Genomic DNA, 20,665 nt, shown 5'->3' on the forward strand with positions numbered 1-20,665 from the left:
GACCATGGAATCCTCTCGAAGCTTGCGAGCTCGGTTGATGCTTAGATCAGCAGCGCCTGAAAGAAGACAGATAAGCAACTTGAAGGAAAATATTGGGAAAAAGATATACGCAGAAAAACTCACCCATTAAGCTCGCAATGGATTCACGGAGGACTCCTTCCTTTTCATCAGCAGCAATCGCAGCCTTACGCCTAGTATCTTGGTCATCCTTCATTTTCTGCTTCAGCTTCTTCAGCTCCTCCTTTAGCAAGGTATTTTCCCTCTGAGCGTCAGTGGCGAGCCTGTTAGCCTCCAACACCTGGTCAGCCGAAGTTTTGATGCTCTTCCGAAGATGAGCGTTTTCAGATTCCAGGCAGGTGAACTGCTCAGCAAACTCTGCTACAGCGTCAACCGTGGCATAAATTGGCTGCAAAACAAGGAGTCGAGAAACCTCAGCCGAATATAAAAATGTGTCAGAAGCCAAAACAGATGTATCACTTACATGGTCGCGAGAAGCCGATGAAGTGGGTACATTGCCGGAAGGGACCTTCGACACCGGAATCTTTTCCACAGTCGTCCGTGAGGGCGGCGTCGATTTAGCGGGAGAAGGATTCGGCTCCTTGGTAGATGCAGTTTTCTCGAAAGATAACCTAGTCCTTTTCGCGAGAGGAACATCATCATCGTCGTCAGAACTGTGTGAAGAGCAAAGACATCTGTTATGTGGGATGATCTAGAATTGGTTATGAAAGAAAAGACAAATACTCACAGGTCTAAGTCATCCTCCATGGCAAATAGGCTTGTTGAGCTTTTGGCAGCAGGAGGAGGCGATGCAGTTTCATCGGCATCCTTATCTTGTCCGCTGGGACTCGATTCAGCCGTTGTGATCAAATCTTCATTAATCCTTTTGCATCGCTTGCTTCTGGTAAGAGCATCATCGTCAGGGACCTCATCCTCTTGGACATCGCTGTCCTCGAGGATGTGCTGGGCGTCCTCAGTCTCATCAGAGTCTTCATCATCATCCTCTGGTTCCACGCCACTTTCGGGTGTGGGAGGATAACACTGAGCCACGGTAGAGGCCTGTTGGCAAGAGAAAAATTAATGAGGGATTGAGGAGCAGTACAATGATAATAACAAAAGCAAAGACAGTAAAGGTTACCTTAGCCGGAAGATGTTTGAGGTCGTATGGAGAGCGGGCAGAAGTTAGAACAATGGTGTCCTTCATACTGAAGCAAGTAAGACGTCGTACTTCATCATGAAGGTCTTCATCCGACAGATCGGCAGAGCTTACTCTCGACGCATCGTTCTTCCCGTTGTACATTCATAATTGGTCAGGTCGAGACATTAGCAGCTGCACCCGGCGTTTCAGGAACACTGAAACTACCTCAGTGCCACACATCGTCAGCCCTCCTGCATTCTTCAGGTCAGCAACTTGCTCGAACAGCTCGTCGACTGTAGCGCTTTCTTCGGGAGACAAGGCGTTGCGCCAAGATTTCTTCGGCTGGGCCACCAAGACATCCTTGAAGGGGGGAAGGTTGGAACGCCGCCCGGGTACCGGAGTATCCCGCAGGTAGAACCATTTATGGCGCCAGCCCTGAACGGATTCTTTCATCGGGAAGTTGAGGTAATCAACTTCTTTTCTAACAACAAAGCCGACGCCACCAACGACGGGCGGGGGGGGGGGGGGCATTGTTGTCGTTGTGACGTTTGACATAGAAATCTTCCTCCAAAGACCCCAGTGGGGATCAATGCCAAGGAAGGCTTCACAGACAGTGATAAAAATAGAAAGGTGGAGGATAGAATTTGGGGTCAGCTGCCAGAGCTGGATCCCATAGAAAAACAGGAGAGAACGGAGAAACTCGTGGGCAGGAAGCGAAAGCCCACGAAACAGGAAAGCGACGAACATAACAGTAAAGCCCTTTGGAGGATTTGGGCGAGAGGAAGGACCTGGAAGACGAATGTCATCGTCGGAAGAGGAGATGAAGCCGAGGGAGCGGAGCTTGCTCACTTCGCGGTTGGTGATGGTGGAGGCGCCCCAATCACGGCTGACCTTGGCCGCGCCCGAGGTGCTAGTGCTCTTCCTTTTGCCCATGGCGCTCGGAGCTTTTGAGGAAAGAAATAGAGGTGAAAGAGGAAGGCTAGGAAGAAGATGAGCAGTACAAAGGCGTAAAAAGTAAAAATAATGAAGGCCCCCTATTTATACCGTAAGACCGCTGGAAGATCGTGGCCATAACCCTAAAGCCATCGCGGGAAGTGGATGGGATCTGGTCGTACACGTGTCACTCTGTAGAGAGCGGAACCGGCGGCCCATTATTGCCACGATGTGCGGAAATCGAGGAGGCGCCTCGGTTAATGCGCATGCACTAGTCATCTCCTAAAACTGCCCGCGCAGAACTAGGGTGGGCCCATCAGGTCGCATCTTGTCAGTCAAACCATGGCAGTGATTACGTCATCAATGACGTTGTAAAATCTTGGTTGAGGAATCAAAGGAATGAGACTGTCGAGAAGTCAACTTGAGTCTACGCACAGATTGCAAGCATCTGCGCCTAGACTCGGGGGCTACTCCCATCAGGAGCGCTAGACGCGCACCCGATAAAAGAACACTCGAAGGATTTTTCAAGAAGAAGGGCATAAAGAAGTATTTAAACAAAAAGGGTGGGTTCCTCAGCTCAAGTCTGCACCCGGTCGCAAGCGCCCGCGCCCAGACTCGGGGACTACTCCCATCGGGAGCGCCGGGTGCGCACCTGATAAAACTTGTTTGTATTCCAGGATCATGCCCGGGGACTTGATTCTGAGTAGAGTAACGTTGTTTTGCCAACGGTAGTTAACCAGCAAAGCTGGGCACGTTACTCCATATCCTTTGCGCGTTCAAACTTTATTGAAAAGTTCAAGCCCTGACATGCATCTATCGGATGACCTATGAAGACTTGCAAGAAACTTCGGCAGAAGAAGACATTCGAGTGGCACAACTTGAGTCTACACACAGATTGCAAGCATCCGTATCTAGACTCGGGGGCTACTCCCATCGGGAGCGCTAACGCGCACCCGATAAAAGAAGATGAAGCTGTTACAAGATGGACAAGAACAATCGAAGCAGAAGAACGTTCAGTGGAGGCATGCTTTAGTCTCTACCCGAAAAATCTTCGGCTAGACACTCGGGGACTACTGACGTGGGCATTACCCTTCGGGTAACTGACATTGCCCCATCCTGTGCGGCCCAACTGGAGGCCCATGAAGATACTCGATGGCAAGGAGGGCCACTAGGACGGTGCTGAAGAGGATTCCTTGAAGAACAAGACGAAGAGGTGCCGAACAAGGAAAGTTTAGAGCTAGGTCTTTTGTAAACCTAGTCGTACCCGGACAGATCTCTTGAGACCCGGCCTCCTATATAAAGGCCAGGAGAGGGGCTGCCGGAGGACACAATTAATCTTAGCAACTTTAGCCACCAGAAGTCTAGGGCTAGGTCGCCGTAGCACTTAGCCTCTCGACGAGATCACAGCCGAAACCTTCGGCACCCCATTGTAACCCGATATTTTCATAATCAAGATCAGACAGGCAGGACGTAAGGGTGTTACCTCATCGAGGGCCCTGAACCTGGGTAAATTGCTCTCCCCGCTTGTCTGTGAACCGATGTCTCGTGTCAGCCTACTGGATTCCATCAACCCTAAGCCCCAATCGGAGGGCATTGCCGAGGAGTACCCTCGACAGGTGTGGTGCCACGAAGGCCAACCAACGCCACGAAGGCTCACCCTATTCTTCGGTGAGCAACTCCATAAAGGCCTAGCTCACGCTCCACTAAGCGGTTGCCTTGAGGTCGCAACCGGCACCTTCACACAAAGCTTGGGGCACACATCCACAACCGAATTGGAGGCTCCCAAGATGTAACCACGAAGCTTTACACGAAGAGTAGCTTCGAGGTCAGCTCACAAAGATCCGCTAACAATGTTGATGAAATACAAATCCCTTTGGTGGAAGTATAGATCTAGGTCCCCTCTACCAAATCCTCGAATATGGTAAAGTTTGAGTGGGGGAATAGAGAGATCTAGGAGATTTAAGCTCTAGCAACGGAGTTCCATAAGATGTGCTTTTAAGGGTGGACTCCATTGGGGAAGAAGGGACTTTTTATACCCCCGTTGGAAATCCCGCCGTTGGAGCCTCATGGCCGGTAGTACCGGCAAGGTTGGGCCGGTACTACCGGCCTCTGTTCGACATGGCGAAGCGAGGGGAGAGCTGCCACAGGAGGGGGAGGGGGACCGATACCACCGGCCATGCCCGGGCCATACCCTCAGCCACGGTACCGGCCGCATGCGAATGGTTACTGGGAGCTATTCCCTTTCCCCTGTAGTTTGGGCGGTACCCGGGGTGGTACCACCGGCCTTGCCCCGGCGGTGGTACCGGCCACCCACGGGCGGTACTACCGGCCTCCTGGCGCCTAACTCCTTCTTTCTTTTTCTTTTTCGTTTCTATTTATTCCTTTTCCGTTTTCAAACTTGGTGCAAACATAAATCTCAGTTGTATAATCCCTGAATAAATAGTATGAATATCTGCATAATTCTCCTAAGGCATGAATTATCCATAGAGAGAAATAGCAAGACACACATGAAGCTCTTCAATCTTTTGGCAATAATTTTTTAATTATTATCATTGATAAAATCCTACAATTCTTATACAAATAATTAGTTAAACACAACCGTTGTCATTAACACCAAAGCCACTTAACGAGATATATTCTTTCAGCGTCTAGTTCTCTCTTTTCCGTGAGACTGGAAGCATGGGTGAAGGACGAGCCTACCGACGAGTCCGCCGATCCTCACGGCAAGCAAGACGTCATGGATAACGATGACTGTAACTTCTTCCAGTACTATGACCGCTTCGACCGACCGCCGTAGACATTGTTAGTTTATTTTCATGTTTAAATTTGGTTAGATTTCATTTAAATCCTTGTAACATATAACAAATTTGAATGAATATGAATTTTTCCAGTTAATTTTATTTTTTAAATTTTTTGTTTGGGGGACGCGCCAAAAGCAACAACTAATGGCAGCGTCTCTCAAATGTCTAATCTGGCGCTTCTATCGAATGTAATTTGGAGGACACGACTGAAAATACTGTAAGACGCCGTCAAATGCTTCGCCCTAAGATTTAGTTTGATGAAACCTACAATAGGGATACCTAGACAGATGGTTGTTGTTAGGTTCAGACTTCAGGCAACAACTACGTGAGGGATAGATATACATACGCACTCTCCTGGAAGGATCGATCGATCGTTTGTACAGTACGTCTGTGTCAACGCTTCGGCACAGTTTGAACAGAACTCAGGATCGGTCCACGTATTGCATGCATGAGGATCATTTCGCATTTTCGTTGCTGCTCGTCGACCGACACATTCTTGATGAAAGAGACGTGAGGAGGGGCCGGTCTACAGGCTACAGCTAGCGCCTTCAGTTGCAAGCAAGAAATTCTGTCGTGCATGCGGTTGCAGGTGCTCAACTCTTGTTTATTTTAGTTGGTTGCTCTCCCAAGTCCCAAGTTACCATGAAACATTCTGAATCGCCAGCGCATCGACTTGCCAACTGTAGTGAGATCCATCCTATATATATTCCTATTTGTATATTTGTCGAACAGAAGTGGCAAGAGCATGCTTGAGCATGAAGTAGAGCTTCTTGCCCAGGCTCCTATACCATGTTTGTTTTGCGAGTTGCGACTGGGTGATGTACAGGTCCTCGATAGTTTTCTACGCATTATGTTTTTTTTTTTATGGAATCATGTGTATGCCATTGGCAGGATATCGCAACAAAATATGAAGAACGTCCAAACGGTGACAGGAAGGCTGAAACTAATCGAACGGTACACCCACATAGTTCCCACCAAATTGGAAGTACGGGACACGAGGAACCTAACATCTACTACATCCTGCTCCTAAATAAATGTCACAATTTTGCCTGCATATAGATGTCTCTATAAGCATTTTAGTTGTAGCTATGTCCGTATCTAAATAAAGTCGCGGCACTTATTTTAGAATAGAGGGAGTATGTGTTTATAAGGTCCGCATGAAGTTTTAAGGAAAACATTGACCTTAAACTTAAACAACATTATATTGGTAAAAAGCATCATAAAAAGTATGTATTTATATTAATAGAAGTTTCTAGTGATATACTTTTTGTGGCATATGACATATTACCTATGTTTCGAAATGTTACACCTTCTAGAAAGTAATTTTGCTTTCTAAAAAGATTTACATTTCGAAACAGCGGTAGTATATTTTTTGAGCAACTGATAGTTATCTTTTTTCTTAAAATATTCACGGGTCAAAGCTTGGAATTTGGGACCCACCTTCTTCTGATCCCAAATTTGAGCTGCCAAATTCCCATCCATTACCCATCCCAGTTATTATTATTACCCGAAATAACCTCCAAATCAACCCTCGGTCCATCTATTTATAAAGTAGAGCCTTTTGTTTTATCGATCTCGCCCGCATTCCACCATGTTTACATCATCCTTGTTCTAGGAACATCCATTTGTACCAAACCTACATTACATGACAACCAGAGTTTTGGTAATTTATCAAATATATATATAGGCACAGTCTCCTTAACAATGGTATTCAAATACACTTAACAAACTCAGCTCCATACACAGAGAGTTCCAAATAACATGGATGTATTTTTTTCAAACTCAGTCCACGATCTCGATTTTGGCAACAACGTCCGAACCCTAGATTAAACCTGAACATTCGTTTCCAAATGCATAAGGGAGAGATGGGTTGTCTTCAAACCTCTTATTTCCCATGTGTGGTGCTTCCATCACTCATTCATTGTCCTTTGAGGCATCCCTCGTATCTCCTCATTTCCATCATGCAACGTGTGATATCCGCTTTGCTCTAGTCCTACTTCTAGTAGGTTATCATCCGATTCTGGCACTGTCTAGTTTGTTATCTAGATTACACATGTTATCCAATAAGTTGTGGTTGCACTTTCTCTAAAACCCCAAATTATACGTGGCTAGTTGATGTTCAATTTTGCTAAGAACACATCAATCAAGTATCATCTCACAAGCAACCTCTTATTTTCACAACCAGTCTCGGCCACCTTCTGCCATCACCCAAACCCCCAAGGAGCACAACTTTTCAGATGCTTGGATTGGTCGTAAAATTTGTGTGCCCACCCATGTTTAGTTCACGTGAGACCTAAATACATGTGACCACACCAAGATTATAACCATTATAAGCAAGCCCTAACTTTCTTTTTACAAGATCATCGATATGTGCTTTATCTCCCGCACCATCCTTGGGTCCCACCATTGTTAATTTGAAGTCATGAAGTGAAAAGTAAAACTTGACAAAGTTAAACCAAGTTCGAGAAAAAACATGATATGAATGCATACTTCATGATGGTTCTAAAAAATATATAAGCAGTGTGACTATTTTCTAGATAAAGTCGTATGAGTTTTAGAGAAAAAATACGATCCTATATATTTACTTGTAGAAAATAAATATCGAATCCTATGAGTGGAGTCGAGCCTACGAGCCCCACACCACAGTGGAAGGAAGGTTTTTTTTTTTGAGACAAACAGTGGAAGGAAGGTGTCCATGGTGCTTCGGCGTCGGGCCGACTGACTGGGCGCGGTGTAAAGGCCACGTGAGAAGGAGTGGGCCTCGCTCGCGCCCATCTATATACCCGCCTTCGGGCCGCCTGCTCTGCACCGCACCGCACTGCACGACGGTTCCAAGCTCCAACTCTGCCCCGTCTTCGCCGAGATCAGCAGGAGGACGAGCCCGCAGCGGAGCTCGAAGCCGTCGTCGCCGTCTCGGTGAGCGCCACTGCCTCTAGCTTCTCCGCTAACCACCCTTCCCGGCCTCAAATCCCGCCGCGTAGCCCGCGGATCTGATCGGCTCTGCCGATTCGGTCGATCCGGCAGCGTCTATATTTTTCGGGGTGGATAACGCGGAACCTGCTTGTGATTGTCTTCGTTACAGCGTCGCCTCGACGCTATTATTATGTTGGCGAATCAGTTTTGCCTCGCGAATCCGATTCGGTGCCGCTCCCCGCGCGCGCTGCAGCCCTGTAGGTAGATCGGCGAGGCCCGGGTCCGAGATTCGCGGATCTCGTAGCGGGGCGCTCCATGCATGCATGATCCATCCATTCCCGCTGAATTCTGCCTCCGGACGCTCGGGAACTAGTTTCTGTGGAGGGACGCGGATGGATCATAGCGAGTCGGTCTGTGTAGATCTCTGGGGCTGAACCTTCTCATTTTTGCTCTTTTGTTGGGGACCAGGAGGAGAGATGGGGCTCTCGTTCGGCAAGCTGTTCAGCCGCCTCTTCGCCAAGAAGGAGATGAGGATTCTCATGGTCGGTCTCGACGCCGCTGGTAAGACCACCATCCTCTACAAGCTCAAGCTCGGGGAGATCGTCACCACCATCCCCACCATCGGTAAGTGCTCTCTGCATTCCTCTGCTTCTGCCTTGCCCGCTGTCGTAAATTCATTCTAATAGGAGTTAGCTACATAGCACGTTTGTTTATAGAAATGCAAACATAAATCGTAGCAGGTGAGTTCTGCTACTGTAATGTAGATATCTAACTTCTTCTCAACTTGGAACCTGTACGTGCGATAACTCATGTAGGATTTGGATCTCACTTCGGTTGAAACTTAACAAGTAAAACAAATAGGAATCGATAGTTGCAGCCAGCCGGGGCTCACCTTTCATTATTGAAATAACTCTATTTTGGACATTTGCAGGATTTAACGTTGAGACTGTCGAATACAAGAACATCAGCTTCACTGTTTGGGACGTGGGGGGTCAAGACAAGGTACTGAGAAAAACCATTTATAATTTACTTGCTATGTCGGCCAGAGAAATCATGTCATCCCTTTGTTAGCATGCTACTTACCCTCATGCAATTGATGTTGCTAAAAAAATCCATAATACTTCTATGGTCATAAACATAAATTCATGTGCCTTGAACTTATTCTTGCATTGTTTTCAACACAGATCAGGCCCCTGTGGAGGCACTACTTCCAGAATACGCAGGGACTCATCTTTGTTGTTGACAGCAATGATAGGGAGCGTGTTGTTGAGGCCAGAGATGAGCTCCACAGGATGCTCAATGAGGTATTGCGGTCACGTTGTTTCAGTTCTTCCGAAGTTTTCCACCTTCCAGCACTGCTTAAATCATAAAGATGCTGATAGAACATTTAACTTTTGTTTCCAGTATCTGTTAACTAATTTCTAATTTTTGGGATATCTTCCTGTGATATAGGACGAGCTGCGTGATGCTGTGTTACTTGTATTTGCAAACAAACAAGATCTTCCTAATGCCATGAATGCAGCTGAAATCACTGACAAGCTTGGTCTGCACTCCCTTCGCCAGCGGCACTGGTACACACATTATTTCAGAAGCTCTTTACCTTCTAGCAATAGCTTTATCAAAGGTGCCCTTGGTGTTCTGCAATATTGCAGACTTTTCTATACTGATTGTAAGAACCTTTAATGTCATAGTTAGGAAGGATCCTTATTTCAGGAATCATATAGGCTGGGGATAATGAATGTTGCATAAGCATAATTCACACTTTATTGTTTAATTATCAAATGTATCTTGAGCTGAATTTTTGAACCCCTCTGGTGCTACACTAAATGTCACTGTCTGTCTTTTTTGATTCGTAAGGTGAGATATGCTGGCGCCTAATATAAATTATTTCCTGGGGTGCAGGTACATTCAGAGCACTTGTGCTACATCTGGTGAAGGATTGTACGAGGGACTTGACTGGCTCTCCAACAACATTGCCAACAAGGTACGTTAACCTCAAGTGGTCACTTTTCATTTAACATTATAATTGTGCCCTGCTGAATACTTCGGTAAGCTACTGCCTTTGCTAAAATGATATGGCCCTTAGCTGCTGAAATAAACAGAACCAACTAACCCACTATTCATTACATCTGCCGAATACTGAAATGATATTGGCCTTAGTTGCTGAAATAAGCAGAACCAACTAATACACGACACACGCCACCTGCTATTCATTACATCTGCCGAATGCAGTTTTGGGGCCTCAGTGGTTAAATTGGGGCATTAGGCACAGAACGAAATTGAATAATATCACAGAACCACTCTTGTTCTATGGTACCTTGACAAGATTGTTTAACATCACACACCAGTATCAGAAGCGACTGATGGCGTCTTCTTTTCATTTGTTTCCACAGGCTTGAAGTGTCTCCACAACGCTTCCAGGAACCTCTGGCTGTGTGAAGAACTCACTGCTACCATTTTTGTGATATATAAATATATACACTCTACAACAGATAGTATGTATGCTTATGTGACAGAAGCTCTCCTTGGAGTGGGCTAGTATCAGGTTGTTTCTTCGGGTGGGTATTATCAGCGTTTCTGTTCGGTTTTACAAGGTTTACTGTGTCAACCGTGTGTATGTTTTTGAGATATAGTAAAATGAGGCATGGTGCCAAATATTCGATTAGTTCAGTACTGTGGATGGTGCAAATTGTTAGCCTATGATGTGAGCGCTCTTTTCACAAGTTCTGTATTATGATCCTTTGCTACTTTGGATCTGGTTTCATCTATGCTTTTGTGCAAGCTGATTGTATATTTTTGGAAATCCACTCAAGTACTCACTAATGGGTAAAAAAACTCCATAAGCTCCACCCCGAAACTTTTTTTCCCTCATATCTTTGATCATACAAGCACCATATAAAGTCCAATTTCAAACCATAATATTACAAAATTTAATGTTTGGACAAAAGCATTTAAAGAAATTGAAATCCATATTTGAAAATTTTCATATTCAAATTCATCTGTAATTTGCCCAATAGATTGCATATGTATGTACTCGGTTCATCTATACCTCTACGATCAAAAGTGCACTGCTTTGGTGCACTGGTCAGAGTCTTATGCCAGACTACAGTGATGGAGGCACGATGACAACGGTGCGTTGTCGGCTTGCTCTAGTGGTTGTACTTGTTGCTAGGTTGTCCAATGGTCTATTTGTATTTTTTATTATTTTTAAGATTCTTTAGACCGCTTTTGATAGATTGGCATAATTTTTTGCTTATTTTTTAACATCTCATATGATATCCCCAAACCTACTCAACGATAGAGATTTTTTTTAAAAACATAAGGCTCAAAAGTCTGATTTTAAATTAACAATGCCATCAGTCAGCCAGGATTGCAACTGTAGTACCAACAAAATGAAAGAAAAAACAGCGATATGAGGTTACCAGCTTACAAGATAACGAAGAAGGAAAGCAAGCTACACTACACTAGCACCACTAGAGAAAGAGCTTAAGGGTGTGTTTGGTAGCCCGGGGCTACTCAGAAATTCTCCTCTCAACGGAGATTTTGAGGAGATCCGGTGTTTGTTAGCCCGGCTCGGGCCATCTCCACACTGCTGAGGGCATACAGAAAAGGCATCAGAGCCGGGTTGGAGAGCGAAGCTCAGATCGAGCTTCCCTACTCATCCGGGATGAGGCAATCCCGCAAAACACTGTAGCCGTGCCCTGCCCCACCCCCAGACCCCCACCCCGCGGCATCATTTCCCCCAACCGGCCTCCTCTCTCTCTTCCCGTCCCTGGAGCGCCGCCCGACCCCGTCCTTGGAGCGCCGCCCGACCACGGCCTGGAGCGCCGCCGCCCGTCCCTGGACACCGCTCGACCCTGGACGCCCCCCGCCGTCGCTGGCCGCCGCCCGTCCCTGGACACCGCCAGACGCGCCTCAGCAGGCCCCGCGTCGGCCCTTGCTCCTCCCGCGCCGGAAAGAGGCCAGACGAGCCAGCGCCGGCGCCCCACGGCCCTCCTTCCGCCGCCTCCCACCACCGCTGGCGCCCCACGGCCAGCCATCGCCAGCAATCTGCTCCAGGCCCGGCTGAGGGCCTGATTGCTTTTTTATTTTTGCGTTGAAGGTTCTTTGTGTAAAATTCTGGACCTCTCTGCAAATTGCTTTATGTGTGACCGGTTGAGCTCAGATTTGGCTCACCAAACAACATCTTACCTCACCATGGCTGAGCACGCCCGACCTACCAAACACGTCTTAAATCTCAGCTTAACTTGTATAAGGTCAGATTTTCTCAGGTGGGATAGTCTTTCTGTGGTGACCCGGTCTACCAAACACACCCTAAACTCCTCGCTGAAGCGCATTCCTTTGTTGCAAGGGTGCGGCGTTGAGATCGACCCAACCCAAGCACACCCATAACCGGTGAAACGTGGTTGTTTTTATGTCTCAAAGTAGTGAAGGGAGAGAGGTTGATGGTGTTAAGCTTCATGCACTAGCCACTTGAACCAAAAGTCCGAACTGATGGAAAGGGCTAGGCAATCCACATATACACTTCACAACACCCCCACTCGCGTGTGACGGGAGAAGAGAAAGTCAACACGTGAAAGAAGAAGAGCACACCGAAACAGCGGTGGCTAAAGAGGGGGCAACAGCAATTTTTAGGCTTAATTGCGAAAACCATGTGAAAGCCAGGTTTTGAACTCGAGACCTGGGGCTCTGATACCATGTTAAGCTTCATGCACTAGCCACTTGAACCAAAAGTCCGAACTGATAAAAAGAGCTAGGCAATCCACATATACACTTCACAATAGATGGAAACGCCTCCAAAGAGGATATCATTTCCACGCTTCATACCTAGAGAGGGACGAGTTCTTACACTTTTAGTCATGACTGGATCATCACGGTGGTTATGCAACACAATGTGGTGTAAGGTGTACGAGCGCCGCAAATACAATTATATTGACTCACGTGAAGATTCAGGTTTTCGCAAAAAAGAAAGTGGAGATTTAGATCGGAGAGGAAGCAAACATAAATATATTGACTCACCTGGTTGTGTCGATTTGACAGTAACGGTGCTTAACTGCTAAATCATAAAGTCATAAACAATACAAGGTGATTAGATAGATGCTTAAACATTTTGTTAAGCATCCGTGCTTATTTTTATAGATAAAGCTAGCCATAGTGCTAGTATCATAAGAGAGTATCATGCATGCCATCTTGGCAAAAATCTGATGTGGCGCTATAATTAATGAGGAGAGATATGCTAGTGGTATCATAATATGATACTCTATCATAGCACGTGAAACTAGAAAATTTAATGTCAAATACATCCTATGCACACAATTGCATTGAGATTCTACAAATTATTAAATATCATGAGATTATGATACTACTAGATGATATTAACCACTATAGGGGTAGTATCATAGACTTGTATCATATGGATGATACCACTATATGATACTTTGCACTATGGCTAGCCTAAGATGCTTAGAAAAAGCACCTGCTTTAATAAGAATCTCAATTTAATTTTGTAAGCACCTCCTTAAACATCTTGTATTGTATATGTCCTGAAACGCCGTCACATGCTTCGCCCTAAGATATGGCTTGCTAAAACTTACAATAGGAATAGCTAGACAGATCGTTGTTATTTATTTGTTAGGTTCAGACTTCAGGCAACAACTACAAGGATCGATCAATCGTTTGTACGTCTGTGTCAACGCTTCGGCAAAGTTTGAACAGAAACTCACGATCTGTGCAGCCCTGCAGTGGTGCACACATTTGCATGCATGATGCATGCACATGAGGATCATTTCGTATTTTAGTTGCTGCTTGTCGACCGACACATTCTTCATGAAAGAGACGTGAGGAGGGGCCGGCCTACTACAGCTAGATCCTTCAGTTGCAAGCAAGAAATTTGGCCGTGCTCGTGCGGATGTAATAGCTTAACATTTGTTTATTTTTAGTTGGTTGCTCTCCTTGAAACATTGTGAATCGCCAGCGCATCGAGCCTGCCAAGTCTACTGAAGATCCAAACTATTTTCCTATAAGAAGACTCGTATTTGTATACATTTTGAACAGAAGTGGCACGAGCGTGCTTGAGCATGAAGTAGCTTCTTGTCGAGGCTGCTATACCATGTTTGCTTCGCGAGTTGCGACTGGGTGCTACACGTACTCGATCGTTTCCTACCAATTATTCTTCCATGTGTGTATGCCTGTGTATGCCTCCTTTTTTTATATACACTAGTACAAATGCCCGTGCGTTGCCACGGGAAAAAACACTTTTTATTTCTCAATGCACATATATAATTAACAACTCACATATGAAAATTCAAATGAATAATATTGGATTTCTAGGTGGGTTCATAGAGTAGCAAAGTATACAATAAAAAAGAGGACCGAATGCATCATAGAAGAACTTAATACATAGCCATAAGATGGAGGTATGCCGAGAGAAAATCTCTGAACCGATTCATACTGTGAATTTATATAGCTCCTGTGAATTTCTATAGATTTCATGATTCATACTGGAATAGCGAGACTAAAATCAAGAACCCTATATCCAAGAATGTGAATGGAAGTATAGGTCTATAAGGCCCATACGAGGGTGATCAAAGTTGATGGCGGAAGGAAGAGCCGACGATGGAGGGGAAGCCACCACATCGCCTTCGAGATTGCTGCGTCCCTAACACCTTCTCTCTTTGATTTGAGCCTTCTAGTTCTCACTATGTCCGGTGACCAAGAAAGATTAAAGAATACCGTAAAGTGATCACTTAAACCTCATACCGATTTGCCATGTTCAAAAGGATAAGTTGCATTGGAATCGAGAAAGTTTCGTTCATAATTACATAAAAGGAGTCAAAATAATTGTTGCGGCGCGTCGAGGGATCGCGTGATCTCAATTTCAACTATTATATCTCAAGCTTTCAAAAAAAAAATATATCTCATAAGAAAGGAAAGTAATAAAAGAACCCAAGGCAAAGCAAGAAAAAAATTAGGGAACGACCGACCCAGCTCGCCACGCACGAGCGTGCAAGCAAGCCACACTGACAGGCCAAACGGCCCAGCCATTAAAGCCCATCTGTGACGCAGCGAGTTGAAGGGACCCCTCACAGTTTTTTTTGCGGGTCACTCGTCCACTCTCTCTGTTCCCCATTCTTCCACCATCTTCTATACTCTCGCCGACGCCGACCATCTCTGCCCACCGCCGGCGGCATGTCCACTCCCCTCTCTCCCCACGACTGGCCTCGACGACCTTGTAATTCCCACGGCTGCCACACACGGACCCGCTCTTCTCCGTGCGACCGAGCGCTTGCGGCCAACAGAGGCGGAGTGGCATTAGATGGCAGCACAGCAGAAGGATCTGGCTGTTCGTGCTCGCGCACGCCTCTCTATCCACATCTTCGTGGTGGACTTCGGGGAACTCCGATTCTGGCCGCGCGATTCGGCCTCGACGTCCTTACCTTCAGCAAAGAGACCTTCGGGGAAAATTTGATCTGGGCGCCTTCCTGCGCTGGTGTGTGAATGACTCACTTCTTGTCCGCATCGCAGCCCAGAGAAGAAGCCGAAGCTGATCGCCGAGTGCCAGGCGGCGGACGCCGTGGTGCTCACCTACGCATGCGTCAGGCTCTCCACGCTCGAGAGGCTCAGCACCTGCTCGCTCCCGGAGCTCAGGCGCATCCAGGTAATCAATATTCTTGCGCTCTATTTCTTGGTTCTGTGTCATTACAGGTCTGGGTTCAGTCACGATTCGTTATTAGGTAGGTTGCCCGTGCTTATGATTTGTGCTCTTCAATGTTTCAGCTGAAGGCGCCCGTGATCGTGGTGGGGTGTAAGCTCGACCTGAGGGACGACCAGCAGAACAGCCTCGAGCAGACCATGGCGCCCATCATGCAGTCCTTCCGTGAGATCAAGACCTGCATCGAGTGCTCTGCGCTTCGCCAGATCGAGGTGAAAAAGACCCCCCTTGTTGGTCTCGGAATGTTTATACAGCTTCAATTTGTGTTGTTACCACACTTGATATGTTCACAGTGAAACTGGAATGCTCAAAATGCTGATTGACTCAGCTGTTCAGCCGTACGTTATGTAACAACCACACCATGCAATGTTTGTAATTTGGTTCTGCGCTAATTCAACTATTTAGTTGGTAATTCTGTTTGTTGTATTAGAGGTCTAGATGTATTGTGCTTCAGTAGGGTGAATTATAACAACAGTTTATGAACTGCACAACAAACGAACGATGTAGTTTTAGCTCAATTCCCTCTCCCCAACAGAATTCCCAAGCACCCCCCATGGGAAGAGATTTGTGGGAGTTAGCTCCCTTAATTCTCTATCCCCATACCTAATCAACTCCCATGTCCTCCAACCAAACGGTAGATTTTAAGTCTCTTGCACTTTAATTCCCATTCCCTAATTCCTATTACCCCCAACCAAACACGCTGTCACGGGTTTTGGTTATGTGTTGTCTTGACGTTATGCAAAATACATACTGAGCTCACTTGACGCTATGCATATGGAGGAAGTTTTAAAATAGTTTAACCAAACTATGTTTTGGTGTTGATCTGATATTCGTGATTGTGTCATGTGTGTTCAGGTCTTGCCAGTTAAAAGTGTATTCCAGAAGTCACTGTGAGTTCACTCTGTTTAATCCTTGGCTCCTTTCCACGTCGATAAATTTTATCACTGTATATTGGCAATCTTTTTGGTCTTTTGCACGGCATTGCTATCTATAGCTTGAATTTAAGTATATGCTGATGTTATCTGCGCATGAGTTCAAAAAAAGTTGTTTATTCTTCTTTGTTATCGCCAACGTGCCTTTTAATTGTGTAATCGTTCTATTTGTTTTGTTTGTTGCTTGATGCATAATAAAGTTTGACACTGCCATGTGTTACAGGCTGAATTTATTTGCATTTTTATGTGGTTAAAGCTCAATACTGAATATCTCTATGTTGATTTTCGCAGAGCCATTCTTCAATAACTGACGATGAATCTAGGGATGCTCACTCATATGATAGAAGAACTCACAGTGGAGCTCGGGCTGTGTATGACCAGGAGAAGGTTGATTTCACTACACTCTTCAAATTCCCACGAGTACATTTATTTTTTATCTTATCACCGGAGCAGCCAATTGAAGATGATGATTCCAATGTGATGTTTGATGCGATGCGTAAAGAAGTGAGGCAAACTGTTGAAGAAATCAGAACTCAGCTTGAAAAGGTAATTTTGACCTGCTAAGTTTTCTAGGAACCTTTGTTTATTTTTCTTGTGATGTGCTCCTTCTTTCAAGCTGCTTATTTTTACAAAGTTTTGATTGTTGCACTGAAGTATCAGTTGAAGTTCTAACAGTAGCCCCACACTCCACCTTTTAAAGAATGTTAAAATATTTCACATCAGTGCCACAATGTTGTTTGTATTTACACAGAATAGATCTTGATCCCTCGATAAATTCTATCTGGAGCATAGGGCTCTAGGATGTTATAATTTGTGATATAGACTCGCGGAAAGACTTGAGGTTGAATTCTTTGCATCTCTTTTTGTAGAGTAAATCTAATGATAAAATCTTAGTCTTATCTGTTTGTCTTGTTTAGAGCTAGAATCTGAAAAGCTTAGATGTCGAAATCCCATCACTCATCATGTCTTCCGTATTTGTCCACACAGAAATCTCTTATCTTGCTCATCTACTGCCTGCAGTGATCCTATTCACTGTTAATCATACATTCTAAATTATACAATTCCTAACTATGATTTGTTGAGCAGTGATGAGAAAACGTACAAGGCACTAAAACGAGTCACTGAAAGGGAGATATTTCAAAGTGCTGATGTGATTTTCTGCATTTGTGTTGGTGCTGGAGACCCTCGTTTCTCGAACTTCCGTTGTCGCCAGGTACTGATTTATCTACTTCTTGCATTATTTAGTTCGGTGCTCGTATTTGTTATTTATTATATTCTGAAGTGGTTTAAATGGTTAATTACAGGTTTTTATTGATGAGTCTACACATGCAACAGAGCCCAAATGTCTTATTCCGTTGGTTCTTGGTGTCAAGCAGGTAAAAAAATTAACGAGTTCATTTAGGTTAACTTGATTATCTCTACTCATACATTATCCATTTAGGTTGTTCTTGTTGGAGATCATTGCCAATGGGGTCCAGTCATCATGTGCAAAAAGGCAGCATGAGCAAGATTAGCACAATCTCTCTTTGAGCGTCTTGTTATTCTTGGAGTCAAGCCATTCAGGCTACAGGTAATGGTTGCCTTTTTTCCGTCTTAGTAGTACCATCATAGGAAGGATAAGTTTCTGGATTGCTCACGCAAAATTTCATTAAGTTGTTCCTCACCTTGTAGGTGAGAAACATGAATTATTTCGTGAAGCTGTTTCTATTTTAAATATTCATGGGGTTTGAAACTGCTGTTTTAGATATTTGTGAGGGAAGGCCATCGTGGCTAGCTTTGTTGTGATCGTCCTGCAAAATCACAGCAGCGCTAGCAGGGTGGTTTAGGTGATTGCGAAGGTGGAACTGACAATGATAAATACAACTACAGGTAAAATGAAACTGAGTTTTAATACCTCGTATGATTATAATTTTTTTGTTCTCAAATGTTAACTGTATGCATGACGATATTAATATTAAGAATAAAATCGGCTTCCATTACAGTACCAAAAATTTATACATGTGGTCAGGAAGCTGAAGAGGTTGATGCACTGATCTCTGCTTTAGAGTGTGTTGACACACGGAGCAAGCTCCATCTGCAAGGTAACAGCATAGTAAGCAAATGGAAAGGCAAGTTTTCCTTCTAACTATATCACTATTGCTACAAGTGTTTCTACTATAACATAATTATGCAACTCGTGATAATGCTGAAATCCTACATATGACAGTTTCTTGAAATTTTACATAACGCATTATGTAAGACGTCTACTGTTTTTAGTCATAAGATGTCTCATAAAATTGTTATGATACAAAATTGTTGAATGCTGGCTTGTTAGACTTTTGGATGAACACGTTTTTGGTTGCATTTTTTTCCAAGGTACATAAGTCACCACTTTCCCTAGTTGCACACTTCGTAGCAACCATGCAGAGGGATAGGAACTGGAAGCACTCTCCGCTTCCATGAGGTGCCCAGATTGGCAGGGTTCAGGCATGAAAGTGATTATTCCATCAGCTTGGTCAATTCCTATCATGTGTGTTGTCTCCTAGGTCTGGGTCAAGTCATATTTTGTGTGTTGATTTAATTTTATCGAAGGTGTAGGATCAACAAAAACAACGATAGCAAGACATGGATACACCGAAGAGGGGGTAATTATGTTGTTGTGTCATCAGTACTTTATCTGCGAGTGTGATTTATGTTTATTACATAGTTTTATGTCTGTATAAAACTAATGATTTAATCATAGATTTTCGTTCATGATTTTGAACCTTTAGTGATAATGTACTGCATTCTTGGTGATCACTGAATATAATGCTTTATGCATTTTCATTAATCAGATAGAACTAATAATTTAATCCTTGTTACCTACAGGATACATAACTTGACGGTACTGGCTATTGTGAAAAATCACCTAGAGAATACACGTTCTTGACAGATCAAAATACTCTTCTCTCCAACATACTACATCTTTGATAATATAGAAAATACATAACTTGACAGTTCAAAATAAGGTGCAGAAATACTCTTCTCTCCAACACACTACAGCTTTGAAATACTCTTTTTTCTTGTTTGATAAGGAAACTGTTCAATAGGATGCTTTGATATGTTCTGGTACATTTGGCCATGAGCACGAAAAGTGTAGATAGGATGCCTTTCCGTCGAAAGTACATCAGTTTCCGTCATCGCTTCCATGGGGACATCACTTGAGCTCATCTATGTCAAGGTAGCCAGCAAGAGTCTGAAATTGATGCATTGAAATACATTTGATATTTTGACTGCACGTCCTTGAAATACCACTATTATCATACTATTGAATGCCCCTAACACATTTGCAAACTGAATAACACATTATGCCATCGGTCCTAGTCTAACACATCTGATATAATGAGATCTGTCCCCTCAAAATATGATTTACTAAGTCTAACCAAACCATCTTGTTAACTCGTGTGATGCATGTATTCTTTTAGAGGTGTCATTACATACCTTAACTCCCTGGACCCAATGATAATCTGCCTTGTGAAGAAAGTCGATGTTCTTGTTTGAAGGGGACGTGGTCGGTGAGAAGATGGTGCCTCAGGTCATCATGAACACAGATATGGCATGGCCCGGTATGATTTATACTATTGGAGAGAGGGTACAGACATAAATCACGAGATAATTAACTATATGCTGAAGAAAGGCAAGTAATTTATGTTTATTGATCCTTTTGATATGCTTCCTTGACAATTTGTTGACTGAATATTTTCTCATTGAATTTATAAACAAATTTTTTGGGTTCAATTAATGAGATTCCTTAAAAAAATTAAAAAATTGATATGCTTCCTTGACAATTTGTTGACTGAATATTTTGCTCATTGAATTGATATGCTTCCTTTATAAAAAAAATGCAGGTGTTGGGCTATCGTCATGGTCTGCCGTCTTGGAGAAGGATATGACGAGCGGTCATGTGCCGTCATTAAGACATCAAATATTTTAGCCTCCGATTGTATGACAGATTGAATGGGATATGGTAAGATGGTTATGTGACAGATTTTATGCCTCCAATTGCGAAATTTGGGTATTGGGCAAAATTTGACAAGTATATTATGTGGGTTTGTATAAGGATTGTGATTGGCTGTAGAGCGGAAATTGGGCAAGGGGCAGAATTATGGCAGTCTAATTATGTGGGTTTGCTCATTGAATTGATTGGCGGCGTGACTTATGGAGGTGATTAGGAAGCTACGTATTGATTTTTGCGTGATTTGTTGTTTCCCTGTTTTGCCAG

General features: G+C 44.1%; 1 protein-coding gene across 3 annotated transcripts in view; it reads left to right on the forward strand.

Annotated features, from left to right (window-relative positions):
* The first annotated feature begins 7,733 nt into the window (after positions 1-7,733).
* Positions 7,734-20,665, forward strand: part of LOC124666404 (ADP-ribosylation factor 1-like) — a 43,125-nt gene continuing 30,193 nt past the window's right edge. The window contains exons 1-7 of one of the 3 annotated variants that reach the window (XM_047203740.1): positions 7,734-7,785; positions 8,251-8,406; positions 8,714-8,784; positions 8,967-9,086; positions 9,235-9,353; positions 9,685-9,766; positions 10,176-10,575. In XM_047203740.1, coding sequence (XP_047059696.1) covers positions 8,259-8,406; positions 8,714-8,784; positions 8,967-9,086; positions 9,235-9,353; positions 9,685-9,766; positions 10,176-10,181 — 546 coding nt within the window. In that variant the 5' untranslated portion in view covers positions 7,734-7,785; positions 8,251-8,258 and the 3' untranslated portion in view covers positions 10,182-10,575. Of the gene's footprint in view, positions 7,786-8,250; positions 8,407-8,713; positions 8,785-8,966; positions 9,087-9,234; positions 9,354-9,684; positions 9,776-10,175; positions 10,576-20,665 lie in introns of those variants that run through there. The other 2 variants (XM_047203741.1, XM_047203739.1) reach the window with 2 other exon arrangements.

This window comes from Lolium rigidum, chromosome 6 (genome assembly GCF_022539505.1).
Source record: "Lolium rigidum isolate FL_2022 chromosome 6, APGP_CSIRO_Lrig_0.1, whole genome shotgun sequence".
Lineage (NCBI taxonomy): Eukaryota > Viridiplantae > Streptophyta > Magnoliopsida > Poales > Poaceae > Lolium > Lolium rigidum.